Source organism: Diabrotica virgifera, chromosome 6 (genome assembly GCF_917563875.1).
Source record: "Diabrotica virgifera virgifera chromosome 6, PGI_DIABVI_V3a".
Taxonomy (NCBI): domain Eukaryota; kingdom Metazoa; phylum Arthropoda; class Insecta; order Coleoptera; family Chrysomelidae; genus Diabrotica; species Diabrotica virgifera.
The window spans coordinates 250,046,145-250,068,330 of record NC_065448.1 but is presented as its reverse complement, the minus strand read 5'-3'; the positions used below and the strand labels follow the sequence as shown (position 1 = coordinate 250,068,330).

Genomic DNA, 22,186 nt, shown 5'->3' with positions numbered 1-22,186 from the left:
TAAATCTCATGGGAATATTTTCTCCAAAGAACCCGCCGTTTTCGCCTTGTCTAAGATGTTAGAATGGGAAAACAGAGGTTTGAATATTGATGGCGAAAGGCTGAACCACCCGAACCACCTATGATTTGCAGATGACATAGTTCTAATAACCGACGACTTAAACGAAGCCCACTAAATGCTGCAATAAAGCTAAAAAGAAAAGTATTTAACCATTGCGTACTCCCGGTCCGATTAGGGTTATAAACACGCTCTTTGAATCATAATCATATAATTCATTGAACAGTTATTAATCATTAATCATGATTCATTGAACAGTGAAGATGTGATATTGTGGTTAGTTTTCCCTGTCGCCCCTACAATTTCTTTAATGGAACCAAAAAGTAGTTCGAATTTGTTAATTGAACAAAACAGAAGAAAAAGAAGATTGTTTCTGTCAAATTGTTATTCATAACCTGTATTTATTGTTTTGTTTAGGTTTGTTTAACCAAAGTTTTACGCGGTAAAAGTAACTTTAAAGTCTGAATTTGTGAATTTCGTTTAGAACGATTTTACAATGCCGAGAATATCTTCAGAAGGTAAAATTACTCGAAAAGAGAAACTATATAATATGTATCTCAATCGAGAAATGGTGGACACCGAAATAATATTAAAGGATGGACAAATATCAGCGCATAGTCTTGTTCTTGCTGCTGCAAGTCCAATGCTTTATGGAATGCTGGAACCGCAGATAGCAGATCTGGTAATTTATGAGCAATATTTACTACTGGTATTAACCCTCTAACTGGCAAGAGGCCCTGAGGGCCCTTTCGCTTATTATTTATTTAAGCCACAGGTAAAATTAATGAGGCCACAAACTGTTTTGAATCTTCTACTCTCATTCTTCGTTCTTCAAGAAACGTTTCCCATACATTCTATATTCATTAGCCGTATTTCTGTCTCAGTTTTGTGTGACAGTGTGAGGTGAATGCAGAACAAATATCTCACATAAAATTTTTTTTTGAAGTAAAATTTTGATACTGGAAATAATCTGAATTTAGTGAAAACATTTTTTACAGCTTCAAGTTTCACTATATATCGGAATTACAGTAGAACCTCGATTATCTGTCTCTCCATTAACCTTCACCTCTGTTAACTGTCAGGGTCTATACATAAGTTGTATTTACTACATAAGCAAAAATTGAATCACCAATTCAATTTGTTTGAGCATTGTTATAAGTCAAACGAAATTCGCTGATTGCTGACAGATGATGAAATTGTTGAAATGGCAACAGAATCAGACGAAACAGATTCAAAAGTGACACAGACTTGGAATTTGATGGTGGCAATGTCAATGATGCTATTGCAACTGATAAAGATTTGTGTAAAGAAGCTAGAGAAGCACATGCAACAATTCATTAAGTGGTATTCTCGACAAGAAGGAGCGAATAAAGTAGATTTCATGATCTTACACTGATTAACAAATTCAGCCATTGCAAAATGTGAAGCAACAGTAAAACAAAGATTACAGAATATTTTAACCCAAATTGATTCGATTATATGAACACAAATCCCTCTAATATTGTCAAACAAAACATACAAATACAATTTGAAAATTGTACCATGAATTTTTAGTTTTTATTAATGTTCTGTTAACGGTCTTTTCGATTATCCATCATATCCTTGGTCCGGTGCCCTGATGGATAATTGAGGTTGCTTTAGACACGAAAATAGAAAGGGTTTTGTCTCAATTTGTTGTGATTGTTGTGTGTTGTGCTATTGTTTTCCACATTTGATCACTTATTTGTATATTTTGCTTCTGGAAATGGCGGGCAATATCAACTGGAGAAAGAAACACTTTGATTTGTCAGTAATTACTGAAGATGAAATCGAAGAACTTATGGATTCTGTTGAAACAGATTGGAAAAAAGTGAAAAAGAGTGAAAAACAGTTTACACCTATTCTGTTAAGTTTATTTTAATAAAAACCGTTCAAATCAATAAAACGCTATTTTTAACTTAAACCAGCAAAGGGCACCTGATTAGGCACCCTTTACCTGACTTTAATAATAATAATACTAATAATAATAGCGTTTATTATCCAACAGAATCCATTTAACCCGCCATTACACGTGCTATGAGGGAATCCCTCACCATATTTGTTTATAACCAATGAAATTGTGTAAAGTAATACGATAACCTTAAGCACCCAGGAATGCCTCTAGCATGGTTTATGAGAGGGTATGAACAAGTTATAGAATATTTCAGGCGATCAGTGTGCTGTGGGATAGTTGAAAGAAGAGACATCCCTCTTCAAGTGAGGGAATTCCTCACTGCGCGTGCAATCACGGTGAAATCACGTTTCTGTTATCTCAAAGAAACTTTTAGGTTTTTATTTAATATTTAGGTAGGTTTAATTAAAATATTATTGTTTGGATTAGGTTAGGAACAGTGGCACACCGAGCGGGGGGTTTGGGGGTTAAAATCCCACCCAGAGCATATAGAAATATATATAAAAGAAAGTAGGAAAATGTAACTTGTCTTTCACAAATAATACAAAAAACTTTCGATGCCCAAGCAAACCCCTCCTCCCCCCCCACCCCAGAGGAAAATTCTAGGCGCGCCACTGGTTAAGAACCCATTTCTAAATTTACCTATTCTAATTGGGAAATAAGCCACAATTTAACTTGAAATATTGATTTTATTGACGTTTCGCATTCCACCTCGGACGTCGTTATCAAAATACAAAATATTAATAGTTAACTACATAAATGCCACAAAGAAATATCTTCAGAACAGTTGTTAATTGTAATTTGCATTTTTAGTAAAATGAATTCGCGTAAAGAACGTTAATTTCTTCAGTGGCTTGCTGAAATTGAAAATTAAGAAAACTTGCTTTTGATCTATGTAAATTATTTTTACTTTTGTTTTGTTAAATTAATAAAAAAAAGTTGGTTTACGAGACTTTCTATAATATGTGAGTACAACCCATTTTATATTTGTACATGTTGACATTCATTCTTCCTCGAAATAAGTCGAATATATGTAGGTGAGGGCGATGCTCATACGCGTGCAACCACGTCACAATAGAAGACGCGTGTAACGGCGGGTTAAAGGACAAAATATTACACAAAAAAAAATTAAATGAAATATTAGTACAGTAAAACCTCGATATAACGGACTAATTGGGGGGACGAGATGTCTGTTAAAGCCAAAAGTCTGTTGTATAAAAGTATGTTTAAAATCCATCAAATTTTTTTTTGTAAATATGTACTGTATTTACACACAGTGTACAAATCTGTAAGTTAAAAAAGGAATCAAGTTTAGTTTGCTACTTTTTTACTTTTCTACTTCATCTAAAAACTTTCTGCAATATACTCGTTTGATTATCTAAATTATTCAGTGATCCATGGGTTAAATAAGCGATGCATTTTTTTTTTGGCAAAAACATACAATTAAAGTTGCTGTCTTCTAAATATCGAATATTTTCATGAGGGTAAGCAGGGGATTGTCTAAAATCAATATACATTTCACCTCTTTCGACGGTATTTCCAGTTTCTTCTCTTGAAATTTTCTCACTGCAGGTACAAATTCTTTAAAAAAACCAACTTTTGAAAATATCTGTGGTGAACCATGCCTTATTAGAGCTATAATATGAAACGGGTTAGCATAAATCAGGGCCGAGATCCTGTCCTTGCTGATTTTTCTTCCAAAATTCGATTTTTCATTTTTTTTATTCAATTTTTTTTACATTTGATCGGATTTTTTGTCCGTTATATCTGAAGTCCGTTAAATAGAGGTCCGTTTAATCGAGGTTTTACTGTAATTCATAGGTACCAATAACACATCAAAAATTTTACAAAACTAAATTTGAACGTAAAGAAATAAATTATTAATCACCTAGGTAGATCTTGGCCATAGAAATAAGTTGCTTTAAACTGCAGTTAAATATATCGCAGTAAATACTTACGGCATTATAATAGCTGCACATGACGAATAGAGGAGAATTCAACATAAGGTTAGTTCTAGCTTGTGTATATCTGAATGTAATCGAATTTCTTACTGGATAAAATGGAACGTTAAAATGTATTTGTCGAAGGATATCAGGGCTGTCAATGAGATTATGTAGTAGCTTGTACAGGAATACCAGGGAGGCATTAATTCGTCTAGATTCTAATGATACTACGTTCAAACAGCTACATAACTCATTATTGCTGATACCCCTCCTAGGATATATACCATTAATTTTGTGAGACAAAAATTTTAAAAATTTACGCTGTACCCGTTCTATAATTTGGATATTATGTACATTATAAAATGGTGACCAAATGATAGAGGCATATTCCAGTTTACAGCGTACAAAAGTGTAAAACAATAATTTAATGGCCTTAGTATTAGTGAGATTTCGACTATTTCTAATTATAAATTCATAAGATTTAAGTGCTTCTCTAACCTTTATATTAACATGTTCAACAAAAGTGAGTTTGTGATTAAATATAACTCCAAGGTCTTTAATTTTATTCAAACGTTCCAGTTCATTGTCATCAATAATATAAGGATGGTATATAGTAGACTGTTTCCTGGAATAACTAACTACTTTGCACTTATTGGCATTAAGATTCAGATGATTTTCCTTACACCATTCATGTACACGGTTCAGTTCACTCTGCAGAAAATGACAATCGTTAAGGTCGCTTATCAATGAATAAATCTTTAAATCATCAGCATAACATAAACATGGTGCAGAAATAGATTCACACAGATCGTTAATAAATAACAAGAACAATAATGGGCCTAGATTAGAACCTTGTGGAAACCCTGAAGAAGCTAGGTACTTTGCCAATTTGTAACCATTGTAAGAAACAAACTGCGTTCTATTTGACAAGTAAGACCTCATAAAAGTAACTGCATCCTCAGAAAGCCAAAGTGACATAATTTAGAAAGCAATAATCCGTGGTGAATTCTATCGAATGCCTTCGAAAAGTCAGTAAACAAAAATTGATAATTAAATTTTAATAGCATTTCTAGGTTTCTTAATACATTATTAAACTTGAAAAAATACCCAGCTAAATAAAATAATTTTTAGAATCTTGCCAGTTAGAGGGTTAATATTAAAATATTTTAAAATAATTTACTTTATTTGACAAATATAACTTTCCCGCTCTTTTTCTTACACACCTATCGTCCATGTTTGGACAAAGGCCTCTCCCAGCTTCTTCCATCGATCTTTATCATTAGTACATTCTTTAACGGTAAAATATTGCAAAACCTCTAAATTTTAAAGAACCGCTTGGATTGACATGAAATTTGGCATACACATATCTAATAAGCCAAAGAAAAAAAGTGGTATTGTGCCGATGTGTGCTTTTGCCCTGGGGGTGACTTTCACTTGGGGGTGAAAAAATATACGACCAAAGGAAGTCCAAAAAAGGATAACTGACTACTTGTAACTTTTGTTCTATAGAGTTTTTTCATTAAGTCAATATTTTTCAAGTTATTTGCCAGTGAATATGTTCATTTTTTCAACAAAATAACCACGCTTTTAGACAGTTTTTCGCAAATAACTCAAAAAGTAAGTATTTTGCTGAAAAAACATTCTTAGCAAAAATATAGCCTGTAAAAAATTTAAAAAAAAATGGTGTATATATCACACCTCTATACCTAGTAGAAGCAGAGTTATAGCTAATGAAAAATAGGCTCATATTCATCAAATTACAAATGGAATACTTTAACGTGAAATAACCAAAAATGAAACACATTTCGGATAAAACTCATTACAACTTATTAAAAGTGTTTAAAAAGCTTCATTTTTGTTTTATTAAAAAAGTTAGTCCCTTTTTTTTGGTGAAAAAATCGGGAAAATCACCTCCTAATTAGTATCTCAAATGAACTTAATCGTTACGACTTCACAAGTTTCTTGACTCGTGTATGCATTGTTTTTATGATCTGTAAGTTTCATCGGTTCAAAGTCCTTATTTTTGAAAGGGCTTTAGTTAAAATGGGTTGAACGAGTCACTGATCACGAATGTATGCAAATTTAGAAACACCAAATCTTAATCAATTTTTGTCTCGAAAAACAAAAGAATACAGGATATTCAGAAAAGCAATGCTGACTTTTCTGTTTTTTGAGATTTTTGGTATCTCTCATAATTTTAAAGTTATTTTGAAAAAAAGCATATTTTCCAAAATTAAAATTTTTGAAAATTTTACTTTGAAACCAAATTTTTTCAAAAACAAGCACTTTGAATTAGGGGGTGGTCTTCCCGATTTTTTTTGCCAAAACAAAAGGTACCAACTTTATTTTGAGCGTAACATGCTTAAATTTGATGCCAGAAACTTTTTATAAAAACAAAAATAAAGCTTTTTTAAAGACTTTAAAAAAGTATAACGGGTTTTCGCCAAAAAGTGTTTAATTTTTGGATATTTCATGTCGAAATATTCTATTTGAAATTTGGCGAATATGAACCTATTTTTCATTGGTTATAACTTTGGTTCTACGAGGTCCAGATACCTCACGCGCACACCATTTTTTTACTTTTTTACAGGCTATATTTTTGCTAAGAACGTTTTTTTCGGCAAAATACTTTTTTAGTTATTTGCGAAAAACCGTCTAAAGATGTGGTTATTTTGTTGAAAAATGAACATATTCACTCGAAAATAAAAGTGTTGACTTGGCAAAAAAGCTCTATGGAACAAAAGTTACTTAAAATTAGTCAGTTTATCCATGCACATATATTTTTTCACCCCCAAGAGGGGGTGAAAGTCACCCCCAGCGCAAAAGCACACATCGGCATAATATCACTTTTTTTCTTTGACATGTAAGCTATGCATATGCCAAATTTCATGTCAATTCAAGTGGTTCTTTAAAATTTAGAGCAAAAGCCGTGAAAGAATGTACTAAATGAGGAAGATACTTCCAATTTGTTCTGGCTTTTTTTCATTCATTCTCTCTTTGGCCTATCCCTACGAGGGGTCGGTTTCCCTAATTGCATTTCTCCACACTATAATTCTATCCTGGGTCATATCAATATTAATCCCTTTTACCAACATGGACTGCCTTCTTCTTTGCCAGGTCTTCTTTGGTCTTCCTCTCCTATTTCTCCAAGGAATCTGCACTTCAGCAATTCTTCATATTGGGTGGTTAACATCTCGACATTGAACATGACCAAACCATCTCAACCTATGCTCTCATTTTGGCATCAATTGGTGCCACATCTAGACTTCCCCTAATATGCGTATTTCTAATTTTATCCTTTTTTGTCACTCCACTCATCTATCTAAGCATTCTCATTTCCGACACATGCTTTCGTTGTTCCTCTTTCTTTTTCACTGCCCAACATTCAGTTCCGTACATCATAGCCGGTCTTCTGGCTGTTTTATGGAATTTTCCCTTCAGCTTCATTGGAATTCTTCTGTCACACAACACACTACCCGCTTCCTTCCACTTCATCCATCCAGCCCTAATTCTATTGCATGCATCTCCATCTATTTCTCCGTTATTCTGTAATACTGATCCTAGGCATTTAAAACTATTGCTTTTTACAATCATTTCACCATCCAAAGATACCATTTTATTTGCAGTAACTCCATCTTTAAATGAACATTCCAAATATTCTGTTTTTGTCCTACTAAGTTTTAAACCTTTTTCCTCCAGAGCTTGTCTCCACCTTTCCAGTTTTTGTTCTAAGTCTCTTTCACTATTTCCTACTAACACTATGTCATCAGCATACATTAAGCACCATGGAATGTTGCCCTGTAGTTTCGCTGTTATCTGGTCCAAAACTAATGAGAATAAAATATGAACTAAGCACCGAGCCTTGGTGCGATCCTACTATCACATGAAATTTATCAGTCTCTCCCACACCTGCCCTAACACTAGTCGTTACTCCCTCATATATTTATATCTCTCACAATCTTTACATATTCACCAGGGACTCCTTTCTTATTGAGTGCCCACCACAGAATCTCTCGAGGAACTCTATCATATGCTTTCTCAAGATCAATGAATACCATATGAGCGTTTGTTTCTTTACTCCTGTATTTTTCCATCAACTGCTTTATAATGAAAATTGCATCTGTTGTTGATTTGCCCTGCATAAGCCAAACTGATTATCAGATATTTCAGTTTCTTCACATATCCGTCTATCTATATTACTCTCTCCCATATTTTCATGGTGTGGCTAAGTAGTTTTGTAGCCTTGTAGTTTGTACAATATACAATAAATTACATAAATGCCACAAAGAAATAGCTTCAGAACAATACATATTAAGAAACTGGTACTAGAAATTTGCAATTGAATTGAGTCCAGGAATCTACAGTTAAAATATTTCGAATTATTAGTGAAACACCCTGTATTTACACGTAATATATTCATTTCATTAATAATTATTCATTTTATTATAGAAAACAGTTGCCTTGAGACAATACTCAAAATTAATTATGAGGTACATCTTGGAATATTTGTATAAAGGAGATTTTTTGTGTCCCAAAGACGAGGAAACTGAATTCAAAGCCGCTGCCGAATTTTTACAGCTTGAAGGGTTACATTCCAATAGACAGAAGCAGACTGTAAAACAAGAACCCTCCACCAGTCAAAAAGTGGAGACAGTTACATTACAGGTAAGCATTTACAATATAGGGTGTCCCGAAAATATTGGTCATAAATTATATAGTCTTTTTACTACAAAAGCATGTTTACGTAGGTCAAAATTTCTGACGTCAGAGCACTGCCAAGACAGTTTAATATTTCTTGCTTCCAGACGTTGTTCTGTATAGATAGAAGTATTTGTTTAAATACAAAGAACATACAATGTTTCATTGTTTGTTATTCTGTACAAAAGTGCTAGTAATATTATTTAAGACTGTGACTGATAAAAATGAAATATGAAACGAAATGAAAAGTATGAGATAAAAGTAATATATGTAATTCGTTTTAATTTTAAAATAGGGTATATTTTTTATATTCGTGAACCTTTTGTTTTCATTTATTTTCAATTTAATTTGTATTAGCATATATAATGTAATTAATATTATACAGCTTGTAACCATGTTCAAAAATGCTTTGTGTTCACAAAAACTTGACACTGTTTTGCTGGTATATCTTGTTTTCATTTCTTGATTTTTAGGAGCCAATTGTGATAGCTGATGACAGCGATAGTAGTAATATTGAACCAAACCAAAAAGATACCCACCCTAGAAAAAAGATCAAACTCAACTCGACAGCAAGCAGATGTTCAGTAAGTTCTACAATTTTTAATAAAACACTGACAGAAATATCTAAATTGTGTATGTTAGGGAAAAAAAGGTCCTCTACTCTCTTCTTCTTCATGTGCTATCTCCTCCAAGCAGGTTGGCAACCGTCATGGCTATTTGCACTTTCGATACCGCTGCTCTAAAGAATCAGCAAAAGTGCAGTTAAACCAAGCTCTCAAATTGTTTAACCAGGAGATGCGTCTTCTTCCGCGACTCCTTCTACCCTGTATTCTTCCTTCTATTATTAACTGCAACAAGTTATAACGCTCGCCTCTCCTGACATTGCTCAGATATTGCACTTTTCTAAATTTTTACATTTTTTCTGGCGTTTAATTTTGTGATGTTCTAGACCCTAGACCAGCGGTTCTCAATATGTGGTACATGTACCACTGGTGGTACATATCACTATTTGAGGTGGTACACAAAACACACAAAAAATTAAAATAGTAGTACTTAGTAATTTCTAGGTTATTAGATGACATCTCGAATATTCTCTAATTTAATACTTTTTTTATGTCAAGGGACTTTTTCTATGTAGGATCAATCTCTTTATTTCTCGGCATAAAAGTAAACAGTGCAATAAGTGAGGGGTCTAGGACTGTATTAGCTCAATGTGCCCGTGTGTCTAATAACCTGGCGGTTTCTGTATATAGTATATACCATACAATCATAATATTATGTTCCATTTTAGGCTCGACCTCGTAGAAGGTTTGTGATTTCGGATAGTAGCAGTAGTGATGAGGAACTGGAAGACAGCCTTGATTTTTTAATACGTGAAGCAGTAAGTATTCTTATTCTCCATTACAGTGAAATAATTGACACTGCCAAGGTTTTTCGCGGTGAACTTTTTACAGCCACCTTCAGTAGCTGAACCGGTCATCATTTTCTTTGCCTTATCCCTATGCGGGGTCGGCTTCCCTAATTGCATTTGATGCGCTCAGAGCAACAGTGGCCTAACCCCAAAAACGAAGTTTTGAGATTAACTGTTTTAATGGGAAATTAGCCACAATTTTACTAAAAAAATGATTTTATTAACGTTTTGACGCCCAAATCGGGTGTCGTTGTCAAAATAAAAATAATAATGAATTAAACAAAAATGTTGTTGCTTAGTAACAAAATTCTTCTAATAATTTATTTAATCTGACTCATTTATATCGTTATATTTATATTTTTCTGGTAACGTTACATCAACGAATTACATCTTATATTGTAGGTATGTGTGTAGTGTTGGAACAGACCTATAGTAGGTAGTGGGTACAGTTGTACAGTGTTCAGGGTCACGCCAGCGTAATAGATAGTCGGTAGAGAGACATGAAGAGACTTGCGGATATTAAATAAAACCAATTGTGTAGCAAATTCCTCGGTAGAATGCAGTAGGATGTGGTTACCCATACTAAAAGAGGAAGTCAGTAGAAAGAAAATACCAGGATTAGTAAGTCAATAACATATCGAGTTAGTACATATTTTATATTTTAGTATTGTTTATATATCTATGTATTATTAATATTATTTATTATAACATATGTACATATTAAGGTCAGAATTTGGTATTAGTTTTGAGAGTAAACTAAAGTAATACTTAGTACTTACGATGTCGGGATAGTATCACGAGGTTTTTTCCTGGTTTTCCCTCGTGATTTACTATGGAATCTCTAGCGCGAGAATTTTACTGTCACCATTGCATGTGGTTTGCTTTTTAAAGACATATCACATGTTATGATTTATTTGTGACGGATATTCTTGAGTTGGAGTTGATTTCATGTAATCGAATGAACTATCTTTCAATAAAGTCGTCCCAGGAACGCAATTTATAAATATTGGCAATATCATTTTAAAGTCTTCTACTTTAAAATGTATAATAAATATATGTCTGAATTGCCGATATAAATGAGTCAGATTAAATAAATTATTAGAAGAATTTTGTTACTAAGCAACAACATTTTTGTTTAATTTATTAATATTTTTTTTATTTTGACAACGACACCCGATTTGGGCGTCGAAATGTTAATAAAATCATTTTTTTAGTAAAATTGTAGCTTATTTCCCATTAAAACAGTTAATTGCAAAAAATGCCACAAGAAAATAGCTTCAGAAGTTTTGAGATAAATACAATCTTTGCATTCGCATTTCCATTATGCTTATGAGATGGCGCTACAGATTATGTAGCGCCATTTAGTCAAATATAGAGGTAGGTTGTATAGACCCCGGTTAATTCGTAGATTTAATGTTGCTGGCGAGATGTGGCTATACAGGCGAATCCTAAGGATATCATGGACGGACAAGATAACCAACGAGATCGTATTACGAAGAATGGGGAAAGAAAGAGAGGTGATGTATACCATTAAAAGGAGAAAGTTAGAATATCTCGGACACATAATGAGAAACGACACTAAGTACAGATTACTGAAGGTAATCCTTCAAGGAAAAGTATTCGGAAAGCAAGGAATTGGGAGAAGAAGAATATCATGGTTAAAGAACCTGAGGAAATGATTCTCCACAACAACGACTAATCTATTTAAAGCATCAGTTAATAAAATAATTATAGCCAGAACGATTGCCAATATTCGAAACGAATAGGCACGAAAAGAAGAAGAATGTTGCTGGTCCCGGGCGCGTCGAAGTATCCTGCTGCGCTATTCTTGACCACACGTAAGTACAAATGTCATTCTCAAGGTCGAACGATTCAAATGAAATGAGTTTTTCGTGTTTGTGAGAACTCGCAACAATTACGAACGTTCCAAACTCGCTGCGAGTGTCTGTAATCATTCGCATTGTCTTCGCAAGGTAAGATTGTAACGTTTTATGTAAAACAAATATTGGATTATGATTTGATTATATGAACTTACGTATACGCGCTAATTGCGAATGATGTCGAGAATAGCGAGCTTGGTTCAATCGGAGAGAAGAGGATATGGGTTTACTGATGATGGGGCAAAAAAGCCCCGAAACCGGTATAGACTCTTCCTGTACTCTCTGATTGAACTAGAATATAATGCTGCTGCAGTTTCGGGTTGCAACAAAATTGAAAATGTTTATACATTTTTAATGTTTAATTTATTTACTCTTTTTGGAGAGCTTAGAAAACCTCGTTGGATCTTTATCACGCTGAGCAGATGGGACGTGAATTATTCAAAATTCCCTCATCTTAATGTTCGTCTCGGCACCCGTATGGTTTATAATTTTTAAAAGCCTCGTAGGTTGTAACCAGAGAGGTTTTCACCTGATATCAATCTGATGGTATGTAGATCGATATTTATTGTCGGTTTATGTATTACTAGATTGAGAACTTAGTTTGAAAAAATTTAAAGATAATAAATGTTTATGTTATGTTTTGTTTCAGAAGCAAAGATCGGCCACTCGTGATAAAAATGAAAGAGGTTAGTATTTTAAGATGCATATATATTTTTTTTTCTACTTTTTCCTTTCCGAAAGTTGCACTTTCCCGCGCTAGTGCACCTACTATATTTCTTTTTGTATTATAACTAAAAGATTTATGAAGAAACGAAACTCTTTGATTTTTCATAATCTACGAAAATGTTTTATATATTTTTTTTTTCGTTCGATACGTAATTTTTAAGGTATTCACAAAAAACCGTCCGAAAGGGTGACATTTTTCAATGAAAATGGCAAATTTTCAACCACGAATAACTCAAAAAGTATTTATCATCATCAATGGCGTTACAACTCTTCGTGAGTCTGCCGCGTTTATTATTGCCTTCCATGTTTGTCGGTCCTGTGCCACTAATTCCCATTGTCGCACTCCCATCTTCTCTAGATCTTCTTTGACTGCATCTTTTCACCTTTTTCTAGGCCGTCCTCTAGACTTTCTTCCGTCTGGCCTTTCCCAGAACACATTGTTTATATGGCTATTGTCGTTACTGAGTATCACATGCCCTGCCCATCTGAGTCTATTGGCCTTTATATATCTAATTATATTTTTCTTTCCGAATAGAGACTAACTCGTTATTTTATCTGCGCCTCCATTTGTTTGTCACGCTGTCTCTGCAAGGGCTATATATCATTCGAAGGATTTTACGTTCCCACACCAGCAATTTATTTACTTCTCCTATTGTTAACGTCCATGTTTCGCTTCCATACGCAACTGCTGGTCGTACTATGGTCTTATATATCTGGATTTTTGCACCTCATGAAAGAAGTTTTGACTTCATTAGATGTTGCATTGCAAAAAAAGATAAAAAGGTATTGAGTTTTCAAAATATATATATAATGTGTTTCAAGGATCTACATCTCATATATATATATATATATATATATATATATATATATATATATATATATATATATATATATATATATATATATATATATATATATATATATATACCAATGTTTCTTGGGTTTAGGTTCATAAAAAAAGCTTGTCTATGATGTTATGACCATATTTATTGATATATTATCCGACGTTTGGGCAGGGAATCCATGCCTTTTTCAAGGATTGACATGCAATCGTAAATTTAGTTTTGAAACAAGTACACAAATAGACGTCACAATTAAAACACTGTTAAAATGTTAAAGCATAGGAACGGACCCACTAAGTCATTGCGTTAAGAGAGTAATGAACTGTGACAGTTCATTACTCTCTTAACGCAATGACTTAGTGGGTCCGTTGTGACTGTGACTGTTGACAGTTCATTACTCTCTTAACGCAATGACTTAGTGGGTCCGTTCCTATGCTTTAACATTTTAACAGTGTTTTAATTGTGACGTCTATTTGTGTACTTGTTTCAAAACTAAATTTACGATTGCATGTCAATCCTTGAAAAAGGCATGGATTCCCTGCCCAAACGTCGGATAATATATCAATACTTTAATTGTATTTAAAACCTAATTAGGAGATAAGTAGAGGCTATTCCCAAAATTTTATTAAAATCCATGCAGTAGGATAGAATTCGAAGGTTATATCCTGTTTTTGCTCTCATTCTCGTTCTTCTTTTTTTGTATAGACATGACTGTCTGTTTTTTCAATGTGCCTCTAGTAAGTTGTCATTCCATCGTTTTCGTGGTCTTCCCACTGATCGCCTTCCTATTGGGGAACCGTCTCTCGCTGTCCTGACTACCCTATTTGTTGTCATTCGGCTTATGTGGTCATTCCATTCTATTCTTCTGTTTCTTACCCAGTTATTAACGTTATCCACCTCATTCTCGTTGGTTGTCGTATTAAGTCCTCGTGTGGCAAGTGCGATCAAATCAAAATCATCAGCGCCCAATTCATTAGATCACCCAGTATAGTGTTTTAATAAACTGATATGGCATCTTAAAAGTTCATTTATGTAATAACGAGCGATCCACAATAATTGGGATCAAAGCTAGCCGTGCAAAAAATTACGTATGTCTTGTTTTAATCTGAATTTATACCATTGGTTTATCAATTAATTTTGGTTAACATTATAAAACATAAAAATCAGTCGAAACTAGAACTTTAATCAAAAATAAAATGAATTAACAAAAGTAACAATAATAAATAAAATCAAACAAGATCTCTACATAACCTTACTTTTCTTGTTAAGTTGACGTACACTGCAAAGTTGACGTAAACTGGAAAGTATATCTGAATTAAGAATAGACATGCACTGTATAGCTATCTCGGTCGTTCAGAGCCATCTATGGTGACAATAATTTTGGATCACACGTTATATTCGTAAGTTTATATACAATGTTCATTTATGGAATAATTTTTTTCAGATAATTCTTTTAAAGAACAAAGTAAAAAATTAATGAATATAATTAGGAGTCAGAAAAACAAAATGAACACTATTCCTGAAAGCACAGCTGACAGTTCATTAGTTTTATTAGAAAGTCCACCGTCAATTATAGAAATTTATGAAGAATCTGTACCAGTTCAACAAGAGGATCTTGGATCGTCTGAGACACTGATGATACACACAGATGCTACACAAAATTCTCCGAATGTGGAACCTTCACAAAGACCATGCAGGAATGAACAACCACTTCAACAAGAGGATCTTGGATCGAATGAGACACATATGATACAAACAGATGCTACAGAAAATTCTCCGAATGTGGAACCTCCACAAAGACCATGCAGGAATGAAGAACCAGTTCAACAAGAGGATCTGGGATCGTCTGAGACACTGATGATACACACAGATGCTACACAAAATTCTCCAAATGTGGAACCTTCACAAAGACCATGCAGGAATGAAGAACCAGTTCAACAAGAGGATCTGGGATCGTCTGAGACACTGATGATACACACAGATGCTACACAAAATTCTCCGAATGTGGAACCTTCACAAAGACCATGCAGGAATGAACAACCACTTCAACAAGAGGATCTTGGATCGAATGAGACACATATGATACAAACAGATGCTACAGAAAATTCTCCGAATGTGGAACCTCCACAAAGACCATGCAGGAATGAAGAACCAGTTCAACAAGAGGATCTGGGATCGTCTGAGACACTGATGATACACACAGATGCTACACAAAATTCTCCAAATGTGGAACCTTCACAAAGACCATGCAGGAATGAACAACCAGAGGCAGAAACAATTCCTCCTAATATCGAAGAAGAAACTCGTCCGCCAAAAAGAGGTTTTTGGCGGACGAGACACAATTCCAAAAAATTTGGAAGAAATTTTTGTGCCATTTGTTATAAATCTCGAAGAGGTATCAAAAGACATATTAAATTAAACCATAGACATCTTACTAGGAAACCTTATTTTAGATGTTCCAGGTGTCTAAGGAACTTTTATTATGAATCTGTCTACGAATACCATAAAGAAAATGGTTGTAACCGCGAATGATTGTTTAAATATATAGGGTGTCCCGAAAAATAGTGTGTTTCTTTAAGGTATGAATAGAATACACAATTTAGAACAAAAAAGAATGTGTGTGTACTTTGTACGCACGTAAGAAGTTATACTTCTATTATATGATTATAAACGAAATTAATATACTTTTTATTTATATTTTATTTAAATATTAAATTAATTTATACTTACTACTTCTCAAACATTTTTATTAAAACAGTGCCAAAAATTAAAATAATAAAAAAATAAAACACACACAAACACACTAAAAATGCCACAAATGATTTCTGAACATTAATTGTCGGAAAAATTTTTAACTAAATACGTATTTTCTGAAAATAAAATTATATAATAAATATACTTACAATCATAAAATGTATAAAAAAAAATAAAAAAATAAAAGTTTCTATTGGGATTCGAACCAACTTACCACGCGGCTGGTATTTGCGTTGTATTGGGATTCTCTCGCATTAAAACTGCGCCACAGGGACATCTTGTCATTATTTGCGAAGATCGTCTAACTAAACAGATTAACCTTTTGACATTTTTAACTTATGTAAATTAAATTATTTTGATTTTGAATTGAAATGATTTAGAATTGAAAAAATACAACAAAACATAGAGTAAGAAGACAATATATTATGTAAATATAAATATAAATTATGTAAATAAAAGTATTACATACTACTTATGTATTTTGGTAGGTTCAAGGTAGGTATCGGAGCCCGTATAACGACTAATAAATTTCGCAATCACTTGCGTCGTGCAAAGTGGCTATGTTCAAATATCATAACAAAATTTGATCAACTATCTATAAAACACTTACCAGTGAAAGATTCTTTAGCTTTGAATAAGCGAGATCTGCGGCACTCATACTAGGCACAGTTTGATGAGCTTTCACATTGGCATGAAACAACCATCTCTTCTATGTAAATAAGTCCAAAAATATAATATGAAAACTATTTAAAAAGGCAGTATAACCATTAACTAACTTTTTGTTTGTTGTTTCTCTTCCTACAAATTTTAAAACGCAACAAGCATACATTATAACCAAACCATGCACAGTCCCACAGCTGTGCCACAGCTGCCATATTGGATAATTTTTGTCATGTCATTTGAACATCCAATCAGAACAAAGTTATAATGCGCATGCGCCCGGTCGCTAGGTTTTCCCATATAAAATTTCACCGTCATTACGCCCGTAAAGAAGTATAACTTCAAAAAAGTCCTGTACCATTTTTTTCTAAAGTTAACCGTTTCCACAAAAAAGTTAACATTGTTTTCCATATACCTGTATTTTAATGTTTAGAAATTTAAATAACCTGGCAACATCGTACGCACTACACATCGGAATAATAACCTGGCAACATCGTACGCACTACACATCGGAATAATAACGGATAATAAAAACTCGTTTGTGATTTACAGTATTTAAAATAATCCAACCTAATAGTACTTATGTATTTACTATTTGTTTAGTAAAATTATTTTTTGAAGTTATACTTCTTTAGGCGCGATTGAGAGTAAAATTTCATGATACTGCGCGCATACGCACACAGACAGTATGGCGTTTAATTGCTAAATATTTCTAGTTATGTATAAATATATCAGTGCAAGAAAAGGTGTGAAAAAAATATATTTTTTAGTAAATATATTTATTATAATTTTTGTGTGTTTGAATTTGCCTTCCTCAGGAGTAAGATGAGTATTATTAAAACATTTTATTGTATATTTATTCACCTTGTGTGTTTGTTACCGTGAATTGTCATTAGGTACGTCCGAACGGGTACAGACACAGTCCTCGTAGCGTATTTGGTATAGCGTTCAGCCAGAGATCGAGAGGTCTTGAGTTCGAATCCAGTGCAATCCTATACTTTTTTTATTTTTTTGAAAGCGGTAGGCACAAAATTAGTTTGGTGTTTAAAAAAAATTAAAACAAACTGTTTAAAGTATATTTATTTTTAAGAAATCATATAATAGAAGTATAACTTCTTACGTGCGTACAAAGTACACACACATTCTTTTTTTAATGTATTAAAATGTCTATTGCATAATTTTAAACGAATTATATATCTTTTAACATAAAAACACATCTTTTAACTGAACTAGTATTACGTATTTAGCAAGCTTGAAATGTGTTGAATGCTGAGGGCTTTAACTGAATCACATAGTTTACAGGGGCACTTAAATACACCAGATAATGTATCAGTAATATGTTTACTTGTGAACTAAAATAATTAAGTTATACTTACTTGAAAATAATTATTATACCTAATAAATGTTCAAAGTAACCCACTTTCACGAACACATACAACGAGAAATACCGGCAAAACATTTTGAAAGAAATAATAATTAAAGTATGACTCTCCATTTAGTGATCTGCAATAAATAATCAACACAATAACATAGGTAATGAACTCACGATTCGAAAACATTTTCGGCATTGACACTAAACAGGATTCTTTCAAACTATCTGTTTACTAAAAATGGGACTGTCTATGTTTAAATTTTCGTACCTCACGTAGTTGTCAGATTTTAATTTGCATACCAAAACGCATTTTAATTTTTTGGTCAAACGGTTGCATTTAGAAAAAAATATTATAAGAGTTTTTTGTTCTACATGGTGCCCTCTACTTATGCCTTTAAGGGACGCACTATTTTCCGGGACACCCTGTATAACACTGGTCAACAAAAAAAATTTTTTTGAGTCTGTTATTTAGTAAATATAGTACTTCCACTCCAACTTTTCCCATGCATGAAATTATTCACGAATTTCACTAAGTTTCTTTTTATATAACTCAGAAATTAGTATTGCAAAATTAAGCCGCTTTTCCATAGAAATCACAATAAGTTAAACAAGGACAAACAATATCGAATGTCTTTGATAGCTTATTAATTTTGACATTTATAATTATTTTCAATGACGGTGACAGTTTTTTGATTTATTTACGTACTTTTATTGTTTATTTGTTTTTTTGTATCCCGAATGAAGTACGTGCCTCCTAGTGGCGGGATACGGGCAACAATACATTGGCTTATAGGGCAGTCCTTACAGTAGGGATCCTGGCCTATACAGAAAAATGCAGGCGGGTGTGGGGTAATACTGCACTTTGGTTGCATTGGTGGTGTATTGGCTAAACGTGCAGGACAGGGCAGGGTATGGTGCTGATAGAAAAGGCATTCAGGCATCAAATATCCAAAAATCTTTTCAGGCCATAAAAATGAAAAGACCTTCTCCAAACGAAATAAAAACTTATACTGAAATGATGGCATCTCCTGAGGTAAAATGTTCCGGAAGTAAAATGAGCCTCCATTCGGATCTCCGGGTGAGGACTATCTCAGGGGGAACACCATTACAGGTTAGAAAAATCAGGATAGGGTCTTGGAATCTTGGTAGTCTTACAGGTAAGAGTCTGGAGTTAGTGGATGCGCTCAAACGAAGAAGAGTTCAAATTGCTTGTATTCAAGAAACTAGGTGGAAAGGACAAAGGGCGAAAGAACTAGGTGATGGATATAAATTGTGGTATGTAGGGAGTAGTAACACTAGAAATGGAGTTGGTATAATTGCTGATAGTGAAATGAAAGATAACGTAGTAGAAGTTGTAAGAACGAGTGATAGAATGATGTCAGTGAAATTTGTAATTGATAAAGAGGTATTGAATGTTGTGTGTGTGTATGCTCCTCAAACAGGTCTGGGTGAGAATGAAAGAAGAGCTTTCTATGATCAATTGGGAGACATACTGAGTGATATTCCAGCGGAGGAGAAAGTTATAATAGGAGGTGATTTCAATGCACATGTGGGCCAAGCCAAGACAGGATATGAAACAATACATGGGGGATTAGGCTTTGGAACTAGAAATGAAGCTGGAGATGACATGCTAGAATTAGCAACAGCATTGGATATGGCGATTGTTAACACATTCTTTAAAAAGAGAGAAACTCAACTTATTACCTACAAAAGTGGACAACATCAATCCCAAATAGACTACTTCATGATAAGGAAAGAAGACATACGTGAATGCAAGGACTGCAAGGTAATAGTTAGTGAGACAGTAAGCCAACAACATAAGCTGCTTGTTCTGGACATCGAAGTAAAAAGCGAAACTAAACAAAAATATCGGAGAGGACCACAAAAAATCAAGTGGTGGATGCTAAAAGATGAGAAGGAAGGTCTATTCAGGGAAAGAATAGTAGAAAAAATATGTTGGAACATGAAAGGAAGCCCTAACACAATTTGGAGAAAAATGGCCAATATTATTAGAGAGACGGCTATTGAAATACTTGGGAAAACGTCAGGAAAGAAGTTTGAAGATAAAGAGACTTGGTGGTGGTCAAATGAAGTACAAGGAAAAATAAAAGAGAAGAGAAAATTATATAAAAAGTGGCAAGAAACCAGATCGGACATAGATCTTCAAAACTATATGGTCGCCAAAAAGGAAGCGAAAGTAGCAGTAGCAAAAGCTAAATCAGAAGCGTATTCAAACCTATACGATCAACTTGATACCAGGGAAGGCGAAACGAAGATATATAAAATAGCCAAACAGAGAGCAAAGAAAGCAAAAGATTTTAATCAGATTAGATGTATCCGAGATGAAAATAATAAAATACTAGTTCACGAAAGGGATGTCAAAAAGAGATGGAGAAAGTACTTTGACAGCTTATTAAATGAAGAATTTGACAGACAGCCTGTAGAGTCAACGGAGACAGTAGCAGCAATGGTCACCAAAATAACCAATGAGGAAGTGGCTCAAGCGCTTCAACAAATAAAGAAAGGAAAAGCGGTAGGACCAGATGATATTCCTGGGGAAGTATGGAGAGCATTGGGAGAGACGGGAACAAGGTGGCTAGCAGGTCTATTTAATAGAATTATGGAAGTTGGACAAATGCCAGACGAATGGAGAAGCAGTATACTGGTACCTGTTTACAAAAACAAGGGAGATATACAACAATGTACAAACTACAGGGCTATAAAACTGCTTAGCCACACCATGAAAATATGGGAAAGAGTAATTGATAGACGTATACGTGAAGAGACCGAAATATCCGAGAATCAATTTGGCTTTATGCAGGGTAGATCAACAACAGATGCAATTTTCACTATAAGGCAGTTGATGGAAAAATACAGGAGTAAAGAAACAAACGCTCATATGGTATTCATTGATCTTGAGAAAGCATATGATAGAGTTCCTCGAGAGATTCTGTGGTGGGCACTCAATAAGAAAGGAGTCCCTGGTGAATATGTAAAGATTGTGAGGGATATGTATGAGGGAGTAACGACTAGTGTTAGGACAGGTGTGGGAGAGACTGATAAATTTCATGTGAAAGTAGGATTGCATCAAGGTTCTGTGCTTAGTCCGTATTTATTCTCATTAGTTTTGGACCAGATAACAGCGAAAATACAGGGTAACATTCCATGGTGCTTAATGTATGCTGATGATGTCGTGTTAGTAGGAAATAGTGAAAGAGACTTAGAACAAAAACTGGAACAGTGGAGACAAGCTCTGGAGGAAAAAGGTTTAAAACTTAGTAGGACAAAAACAGAGTATTTGGAATGTTCATTTAAAGATGGAGCTACTACAAATAAAATGGTATCTTTGGATGGTGAAATGATTGTAAAAAGCAATAGTTTTAAGTACCTAGGATCGGTATTACAGAGTAATGGAGAAATAGATGGAGATGCATGCAGTAGAATTAGGGCTGGATGGATGAAGTGGAAAGAAGCGAGTGGTGTGTTGTGTGACAGAAAAATTCCAATGAAGCTGAAGGGAAAATTCTATAAAACAGCCATAAGACCAGCTATGATGTACGGAACTGAATGTTGGGCAGTGAAAAAGAAAGAGGAACAGCGAATGCATGTGGCGGAAATGAGAATGCTTAGATGGATGAGTGGAGTGACAAAGAAGGATAAAATTAGAAATGAGTATATTAGGGGAAGTCTAGGTGTGGCACCAATTGATGCCAAAATGAGAGAGCATAGGTTAAGATGGTTTGGTCATGTTCAACGTCGAGACGTTAACCACCCAATACGAAGAATAGCTGAAGTGCAGATTCCTGGAAGGAGTAGGAGAGGAAGACCAAAGAAGACCTGGGGGGAGACGATAAGGCAGGACATGTTGGTAAAGGGGATTAACATTGATATGGCCCAAGATAGAATTGTGTGG

General features: G+C 34.0%; 1 protein-coding gene across 1 annotated transcript; it reads left to right on the top strand.

Moving 5' to 3' along the window:
• The first annotated feature begins 471 nt into the window (after positions 1–471).
• On the top strand, positions 472–18,879 carry LOC126886829 (uncharacterized). Its single transcript, XM_050653901.1, has 6 exons — positions 472–739; positions 8,380–8,595; positions 9,102–9,212; positions 9,920–10,009; positions 12,569–12,605; positions 14,932–18,879. The coding sequence occupies exons 1-6, from the start codon at positions 554–556 to the stop codon at positions 16,017–16,019; spliced, it is 1,728 nt and encodes a 575-aa protein (XP_050509858.1). The 5' UTR covers positions 472–553; the 3' UTR covers positions 16,020–18,879.
• Positions 18,880–22,186: the final 3,307 nt, after the last annotated feature.